Source organism: Procambarus clarkii, chromosome 76 (genome assembly GCF_040958095.1).
Source record: "Procambarus clarkii isolate CNS0578487 chromosome 76, FALCON_Pclarkii_2.0, whole genome shotgun sequence".
NCBI classification, from domain to species: domain Eukaryota; kingdom Metazoa; phylum Arthropoda; class Malacostraca; order Decapoda; family Cambaridae; genus Procambarus; species Procambarus clarkii.
Genome location: NC_091225.1, coordinates 21,327,630 through 21,337,575, shown reverse-complemented (window position 1 = coordinate 21,337,575; position 9,946 = coordinate 21,327,630). Strand labels below are relative to the sequence as shown.

The following is a 9,946-nucleotide window of genomic DNA, read 5'->3' as shown; positions in this document are numbered from 1 at the left end:
AAAGAACCTTTTCAGTGTCAGTAGTTAGTAAATGGAAATGCACTAGGAAGTGATGTGGTGGAGGCTGACTCCATACACAGTTTCAAATGTAGATATGATAGAGCCCAGTAGGCTCAGGAACCTGTACACCAGTTGATTGACGGTTGAGACGCGGGACCAAAGAACCAAAGCTCAACCGCCGCAAGCACAACTAGGTGAGTACACACACGAGACGGGGGGCCTCGCGGCTGAGTGGACAGCGCTCTGGGGTCATAGTCATAAGGGCCCGGGTTCGATCCCCGGCAAAGGCGAAAAAATGGACAGAGTTTCTTTTACTCTGGTGCGCCTATTCACCTATCCACCTATCAGTAAATAAGTAGTTGGGAGTCAGACAGCTGCTACGGGCTGCTTCCTGGAGATGTGTGTTTGTGTGTGTGTTAGAGAGAAATATATGTAGTAGACATAATAGAGGAAAAATAAATTGGTTAGAAAGGCGGGGTCCAAGAGCTAATAGCTCGATTCTGCAGACACAAATAGTAAATACACACACACACAACAAAGGCGCCGAAAAACATATTAAAAAGTTTTCTTACGTAAACAGAGTAGTAGACGGTTGGAACAAGTTAAGTGAGAAGGTGGTGGAGGTAGTTTCAAAGTGTTATACGACAAAGAGTGCTGGGAAGACGGGACACCACGAGCGTAACTCTCATCCTATAAATACACTTAGGTGTAGTTGTTCTGACCTTGTCATACGTGCTATAACTTGTGCTGACCTTGTCATACGTGCCATGACAGGTGCTGACCTTGTCATACGTGCTATAACTTGTGCTGACCTTGTCATACGTGCTATAACTTGTGCTGACCTTGTCATACGTGCCATGACAGGTGCTGACCTTGTCATACGTGCTATAACTTGTGCTGACCTTGTCATACGTGCCATGACAGGTGCTGACCTTGTCATACGTGCTATAACTTGTGCTGACCTTGTCATACGTGCTATAACTTGTGCTGACCTTGTCATACGTGCCATGACAGGTGCTGACCTTGTCATACGTGCTATAACTTGTGCTGACCTTGTCATACGTGCCATGACAGGTGCTGACCTTGTCATACGTGCTATAACTTGTGCTGACCTTGTCATACGTGCTATAACTTGTGCTGACCTTGTCATACGTGCCATGACAGGTGCTGACCTTGTCATACGTGCTATAACTTGTGCTGACCTTGTCATACGTGCCATGACAGGTGCTGACCTTGTCATACGTGCTATAACTTGTGCTGACCTTGTCATACGTGCTATAACTTGTGCTGACCTTGTCATACGTGCCATGACAGGTGCTGACCTTGTCATACGTGCCATGACAGGTGCTGACCTTGTCATACGTGCCATGACTGGTGCTGACCTTGTCATACGTGTCATGACTGGTGCTGACCTTGTCATACGTGCCATGACTGGTGCTGACCTTGCCATACGTGCCATGACTGGTGCTGACCTTGTCATACGTGCCATGACTGGTGCTGACCTTGTCATACGTGCCATGACTGGTGCTGACCTTGTCATACGTGCCATGACTGGTGCTGACCTTGCCATACGTGCCATAACTTGTGCTGACCTTGTCATACGTGCCATGACTGGTGCTGACCTTGCCATACGTGCCATAACTTGTGCTGACCTTGTCATACGTGCCATGACTGGTGCTGACCTTGCCATACGTGCCATAACTTGTGCTGACCTTGTCATACGTGCCATAACTGATGCTGACCTTGTCATACGTGTTATGGCACGTCGACAGACGGCGCCACAGCGCCTCTCAATACGCTTGTTAGGCAGCCAGGAAGGAAATTCTTCAATGAGGCGATCAGCCACCACCCCACAACCTAACTACACCATACACCGCTCACCATACACCGTACACCATACACATGACACCACTCACTATAAATACGTGACACTGTACACATGACACTAGAGTGAACAGATGTTTTGTTGTCAACTAGTATATCATCATTTTCCTGTATGGTTCATGAATAGCGCCAACACCTGTGAGAATCATATGTTGCATTCGCGACTGTCATTTGTCTCGTGGCATACACAGTGGTGGGATCTAGTTGTCTGGTCTAGAACCATCGTGGTATTCAACCCGGCTTGAATAGGTGCATGAAGGGACGTTGGAGCTTATGTACAGCTCAGAGAAAAGTTTATAGTATATCATTATATTACCAGTATATCATTATATTACCTATTATTTTATGGTATATATTGATTAGGGGTTCCGGTAGTAGAGTTGGGTTCGTTCTCGACTCACAGTCGGGAATTGTGGGTTCGAATCCTGGGCGGGACAGAAATGATTGGGAATGTTTAGTCTCGCCTAATGGTTGTGGGAGTGCATCAGGGGAAGGGTCAGTAATGCGACCTTGAAGGATGTAAGCCTAACATGTATATATTCACTGGCTGTCTGTCCCCCCCGACACAATTAAATTATTATACCGAGGTATTTATCTTTGAACACAGTTACCTTCGCTGGTGCCAAGATCATCCTGTGGAGATGATAGTGGGTAGAACAGTCAACTAATCACTAATAACTTTTGATTGGTGACTAAACTGATGATTAGTTATCGAGTGTGAGTGGATGAAGATCATCAGGGAGCAGTGGGACTCAGAACACTAACCTGGTATGGATTAGTGTAGAGTTAACCTGAGGTAGTGAGGGCAGAGCGTCCAAGTCACAAGGAACTACGACCACAGTTCTTCCCGTGCTGCGCTGCCCGCTCTTCCAGACGCTCCCAAACAAAGTGATGAAACACCGACTGGTCTCTCGCATATACGATCCTTGCGCCCCCACGCCCTCCTCCCCACCTCGACCCTGGTACTTCCAGCTCCTCTGCAAACATTTACCTAACCCCCCCCCCCCCTCCCTCCCTTCCCTTCCTCTCTCCCTCTCTTCTTTCTCACGTGTCTTCCTGCAAGTCTGTGGCGTTGACCTGTCGACGGTGCAAGGGCGTTGCTGAAATCTCTTGTACATAAATATCAACAACAATGTCTACAGAAAACCGGCTGTCGGAGAAAGCTGGTATTAGCGGGTCAGGTGGGTATGGTCAGGACCGATTGGGGTTTTTGGGACATGGGCCACCAGAACTGGAGTACCTGGGTTAAAGACTGTAAGACACAACCGTTGAAGAGATTGAGGCTGGTCCTTCATTGAGAGTGGTCCTTCATTGAGGGTGGTCCTTCATTGAGGGTGGTCTCTGATTGGGGTGCTGGATTAGCTGTGGAGATGAATGGAGAGTTGTTGGAATTGGATTTGTTTCGGTGTTGGGAGAAAAACACATTTACCCAATGTGTTTGTGTAAAAAAAAAAATGAGAGGTACCTTCGACAAACTGCCGGCTTCCTGTCCTTGTCGAGGCCACTAATATTAGTGACCCTCAGGTAAAAACTGAACAAGAGAGAGACGTTGGATTTGCTGCTTGTGAAGTTTGGAGTTGAATGACATAGTAAGATGCAGGTTAATTGAGCCATAGTGTTGATGACTCAATTAAGCCGCTTCTTATGGTGTCAGAGGAAGATGGTCTATATGGCTGAGAGTCCATCTCAGCCACTGTGATTGGCTGAGTGATTGGGAGATGGTGTTGGGGGTTAATTGCAGGTTGGTTGCATCATGAAGTTCGAGTGAGAAAGCCATGGGGGATTGGAGTAGATTAGATATATATCGAAATGACTGGAAAACTGATCACGTGAACCCAAGCAACATTCAGATGACGAATTGTTGATTTACACAAATGACATTGATAACGTCGGCCGAGCGGACAGCACGCTGGTCTTGTGATCCTGGGTTTCGATCCCAGGCGCCGGCGAGAAACAAAGGCAGAGTTTCTTTCACCCTATGCCCCTGTTACCTAGCAGTAAAATAGGTACCTGGGTGTTAGTCAGCTGTCACGGGCTGCTTCCTGGGGATGGAGGCCTGGTCGAGGACCGGGCCGCGGGGACACTAAAAAGCCCCGAAATCATCTCAAGATAACGGGTAAAGTACAATATAGAAATATGCCAGTGACACTGAACTATAGAACACTGCTACAACACCAGCAGAGAGACACTGTATTACAAGTCGACGTAAACACCTTAGTACAACAGGAACATATATATATTCAGGTGTCTCTGTTGTACAGCATGGAACACCTTAACACAACGGGAACATATATATACACAGGTGTTCCCTACTACTCGATGTATATACACAGATAGTTTGCTTATGTCCTGGACTATGTTCATCACTTCAGATTACTTTCTGGATGGTCAGCAAGCTATTGTGGTGGCCTTTATTACCCTCTCGTTAATAGGACACAGTCCAATGAGATTTAATGTTAATAAAAGTAGAGCTATATATATATATTGCAAACAAAAATGTAAGGCAAGTTGTGTGATAAACACCGTAATGAAAGTAAATGAAGAAAAAGAGCTGCCAGTGATAGTGGTTAATGATCTGGAGCGAAGCCTAGTAAGCACTGGACCGAGGCTGAGAAAAGGATCACCGAGGCTTTTCTTATTTGACACCTGTGTGGATTTTTGGAGTTTGTGTCCAGTAAATTATTCACTCTAAGAAGGATCGAGGTATTCTTCACTCTGATCTATTCTTGGTGCAGTTTTAATCATATTTGAGCAAGGAATTTGACAAATTAAAACAGGCTCAGTGTCATGCAACAATAAATTTAAAAAAAATAGATACATACCAAGACCTAAATTAAATAATCTGATATTTCTTTAATATATTTATAGCTTGATAAAAGAATAAGAGGCAATATATAGAAATATTTAAGATAAACACAGGTACGTACCTTTTTAGACAATTTTAGCTTGGAAAAATATTTTAATATTTCTCATCGAAATAATGTGTAACAAATGGTTGTAACTTCATAGACAAGCATTATAGACGTAACATCATACACAAGCATTATAGACGTAACATCATAGACAAGCATTATAGACGTAGCATCATAGACAAGCATTATAGACGTAACATCATAGACAAGCATTATAGACGTAACATCATAGACAAGCATTATAGACGTAACAACATAACACTTGTTACTCTAGCTTCGCCAAATACTTGTTATTTACACGTGCAGTGAACACGTAGAACAGCTTACCAAATGATATAATTCGGCATAATAATAATTATATAATTTATTACTCTATTTACAAGTAGATTGGACAAGTGCTTCTCTTCACACCTGCAACTTTTGCATTGCTTGCGCCCTCATAGGCTTTCCGAAAACTACCTAGTTTGGATCTAATGGTCTATTGTTATGTAAATTTATGTGTAATCCCTTGCAATTTGGACTCTTCAATCATGTTCCCTCCCTTACCATATTTATGACTGACTTATAAATTATGACTTTTTCTCGAGGGAGAAAATCGAGTTTTCTTAGTTTTTATTATTAATACAAGTTTCTTAATTTCCAGGGTTAATGTCTTTTTATTTTACTAGGAACTGGCATCCATATTTTAGTAAGGTGGCCACAACTATACTGAATATATTCATTGGGTGTCACACGTACGAAGTAAAATTGATGGATTACAGTTTGTTTCTCTTAATGATGCTATTGATATAAATTCAAGCATTTAATTACATTATTTTGAGCATTTGTGTACTATTTTCGTGGTTTTAAATCCATATTAATTATCATGATATTCTGATTAATTATCCCAATCAATTTTTTTAGCTTCATGTTTTGAAGCTGATACCTCGAACCAATGTTTTGGTTCCCTAGGCTACGTCTATCTTGTGTCACCATCTATCTACAGTTGACAATTTTAGTCTATTTTATAACTTCATTAGACCTTCCTGAAGCGTGTCTGAATCTTCAGCAGATTTTCTTACTCGGTTTGTTTTAGTGTCAATGACAAATTTATTAACGTTGCTGTTCATTTTTGTATCTAAATCTTTTAAGTATATGGCGAAGAATTGAAGCCCGCCTCAATTGTTTAGGTCTGTCTCTTTGGGCCCGCCTCTCAACTGTCAATCAACTTTTTTGCACCCACGCACACAGCATTATGTGGGACAGTATTAAATGATTCGCCAAAGAATAAATATATATATTGTAATCTTTACCTTTGTATAATACTTCCAATATATTTAAAAAATTTGAAAAATATAATGTTCATTCATTATATATTCATTATAACATGATAGCCCATTTGTGGAGCAATGTTATGATTCATTGATTAAAGTATTCTTATCATGATAAGTAAGAATTGCTACTATCTCTTCAAGTTATTTCCGCACAAATGAGATTAAACTAATTGGGCGATGGTTTGACGGCAGTAATTATGATTTGTTTTCTTCATCTACACCGTATTCGTTACTCTACACAATTATGGTGTAGTGCAAACTCTAAAATGTTTTGTAATAAACTGTACTTACCAACGAGAAGCCTAAGCTCACCTTAACAGTCTTAAAGTTTGTGGGGAAATTATGAGAGCCGGTCGGCCGAGCGGACAGCACGCTGGGCTTGTGATCCTGTGGTCCTGGGTTCGATCCCAGGCGCCGGCGAGAAACAATGAGCAGAGTTTCTTTCACCCTATGCCCCTGTTACCTAGCAGTAAAATAGGTACCTGGGTGTTAGTCAGCTGTCACGGGCTGCTTCCTGGGGGTGGAGGCCTGGTCGAGGACCGGGCCGCGGGGACACTAAAGCCCCGAAATCATCTCAAGATAACCTCAAGGCTCAGGGATTGTTACGCTTTGGATTTATCATTCATTTGCTAACTTCTTCTTTGGTAAATATAATATAAATCCAGTCTCGAGTGATCATGTATGAAAATTCTCATCTAGTAAGTAGCGAGATAAAACATTTTAGTGAAACATTACTTATGTTGTGTTAAGTGACTTGGCTGTTTTCAACCAGAGTCCGTCTCTTTAACCTATCTTGAGGTTATGTTGAGATGATTTCGGGGCTTTAGTGTCCCCGCGGCCCGGTCCTCGACCAGGCCTCCACCCCCAGGAAGCAGCCCGTGACAGCTGACTAACACCCAGGTACCTATTTTACTGCTAGGTAAAAGGGACATAAAGTGAAAGAAACTCTGCCCATTGTTTCTCTTCGGCGCCTGGGATCGAACCCAGGATCACAAGTCCAGTGTGCTGTCAGCTCGGCCGACCGGCTCCCGATTTAATTTTAACCTATGATTTAATTTTTATATTATACGAGGACCGACACAACAACGACTTGAGACGAGGACCCAATTGGGAATATTACGCGAGCCTCATGTTACACACACACACACTAGATGTAAACAAGGACTATCACCAGGTTGAACTTGATTTTCTTTTTATTAATACATGAGGTAGATCTGCATTAGTGCAGCTACCCTAGACTATATGAAGTGGAGTACAGTGTGTCAAAAAAAGCTAACTACGTGATGCTAAAAAATCCCCATCACACAGGATGGTTAGTTATACAGAGGCATGTGATAGGCAGTCTGCACAGGCAGACTAAGGATGCATTTTGAGGATATCATCAACACAAGAGTGAAAGGGGTAGCAGTGGTAATAAAAGTCCCCATCTCGCAGGATGGTTAGTCATACAGAGCCATGTGTTTAATAGCCTGCACTGGCAAATTTTGGGTGCAATATGAGGATATCCTCAAGAATACGAGAGTGAATAAAGTAATTGCAAAGCTCCGGGTACCTCATGCCAACTGGTCTGAAAGGTCTAATAACTGGGCATTCGGTGATGTAGTTTGGGAGATCATGCCGCAGTTCCTGCTCACAGAGTTTGCACCTGGAGTGCTCAGGATTGGGAGATCCGTCACCTGTAGCCACCTGCCACAGGTAACGGTAACCCAACCTGATCCTTGCAACCACTGTGTCGCACAGTCTGGTGGACGTTTTGTGCTGCCCATAAATATAGGTTTCAGATCTGAACAAATCATAGCTTTTAATACTAGTACTTTCAGGTCGTTAGGAGTCAGTAATTTCTTTCCTATCAGACCTGAGTGTTTGAACCAATACAGTTTTGACAGTAGAGATGGGGATACCTAGATCTAATTCAACTTCATCTTTGTTGCACGCTAATTTGGCTGCAATGTCTGTCTCATTATGATGGGTTATATTTATGTGTGAAGGTATCCATACAAAAGAGATTCGAGACCCTTTACTCTGTGCATCAATTAGATCATTTATAATTGGGAGTATGAGGTTTTTGCTGTCGATCTTCCAAGAGAAGTTTTCGATTACTTGAAGAGCAGACTTTGAATCACAAAATATTATTCCTCCTCCAATGTTTTTTAATGTACTGGTTGCTAAGTGTAATGCTGCTAGTTCTGCTTGTGTGGAGGTCAGCCAGTTGTTTAACCTGACACTGACAGTCTTTGAGCAAATATTATATCTATAAAACCTACATGCTGCTGCAGTTCCTTGACATTGAACTTGATAGCGAGACTCGCTCCATCTGCATCATCTCGAGGTCTGTATAGGTACAAGCGCTTGAGTTTTGGTATTCACAGTGCTACTGAGGTATTCCCCCAGCCAGATACTCCAGGACATACCTAATACACACAACATGTCTGGTGAGAGCATTGGTTGTAGTGAACACGAAAAAAACCTCTTTGCTTAGCATTAGAACGCTTATCAAAATGAACCTGATGTTAAGACAAGCAAACTGAGATTTCAGTCGAAGTAAAATACTTCATTCCTTAGACATGAGCTTAGTGAAAAGCATTTTTTCTAGATTTGAAGAAGGTTGTTGACATAAAAAATGTTGCACCTCCTTCAGCTTCCATTGAAATACACAGTTCTTGTAGGCCAGGTGCTGTTGTGGGTCTGGGTGCTGTTGTAGGTCAGGTGCTGTTGTAGGTCAGGTGCTGTTGTAGGTCAGGTGCTGTTGTGGGTCAGGTGCTGTTGTAGGTCAGGTTGTTGTAGGTTTGTTTACATCAAGTGCTGTTGTGGGTCTGGGTGCTGTTGTAGGTCAGGTGCTGTTGTAGGTCAGGTGCTGTTGTAGGTCAGGTTGTTGTAGGTTTGTTTACATCAAGTGCTGTTGTGGGTCTAGGTGCTGGTGTAATCCAGCACAGTCCTGGTCAACTGGATGGCTTGCGCCAGCAAGATTTAAGGAAATATCTCCCATTGGTCTTCGGGTTTCTCGAAAATGAAAATTAAGTTCATTGAATTTCTCTTCATGTTGAATGTTTCAGTTTCCTGAGATTACCTTTGTCATGCTTTTCTAAACTCATGTCTATAATACGGCCACTAAAACTGATCTGCATAATCTAAATGGGTTCTAACAAGAGCAAGATAACCTCGAAGTGGTTTATCTTGAGGTTATCTTGAGATGATTTCGGGGCTTTTTTTTAGTGTCCCCGCGGCCCGGTCCTCGACCAGGCCTCCACCCCCAGGAAGCAGCCCGTGACAGCTGACTAACACCCAGGTACCTATTTTACTGCTAGGTAACAGGAGGGCATAGGGTGAAAGAAACTCTGCCCATTGTTTCTCGCCGGCGCCTGGGATCGAACCCAGGACCACAGGATCACAAGTCCAGTGTGCTGTCCGCTCGGCCGACCGGCTCCCTTAATAATATAAGTTTAATAATATTTAATAACCTAATAATATTAGGTTTAATAATATTAGGTTTTAATAATGTTAGGATTAGGTATAATAACCTAATAATATTAGGTTTAATAACATTAAGTGTTTTAGATTTCGTAATACAGCAACTGGGATTTAGAAATAAATCCCAGTTGCTGTATTCTGTACATTTATGCTTTGATGTTTAGGCTCCTCTCGATATGTTGAACGATATGTGTGTCAGTGGCGCAGTGGTAAAACACTCGCCAGGCGCTTTGCGAGCGCTTTGGCCTGGGTTCGTATCCTGCCCGGGGAGGATTGACTGGGTGCCAATCCTTAACTGTAGCCTCTGTTCACCCAGCAGTGAATGGGTACCAGGTTGTTGGACCTGGTTGTTGAAAAATTAGGACCTGC

At 42.8% G+C, this 9,946-nt stretch overlaps 1 protein-coding gene across 1 annotated transcript; it reads right to left on the bottom strand.

Moving 5' to 3' along the window:
* Positions 1-685: 685 nt before the first annotated feature.
* Positions 686-1,750, bottom strand: LOC138357217 (protein SON-like). Its single transcript, XM_069313876.1, has one exon. The coding sequence runs from the start codon at positions 1,748-1,750 to the stop codon at positions 686-688; it is 1,065 nt and encodes a 354-aa protein (XP_069169977.1).
* Between the last annotated feature and the right edge of the window lie 8,196 nt (positions 1,751-9,946).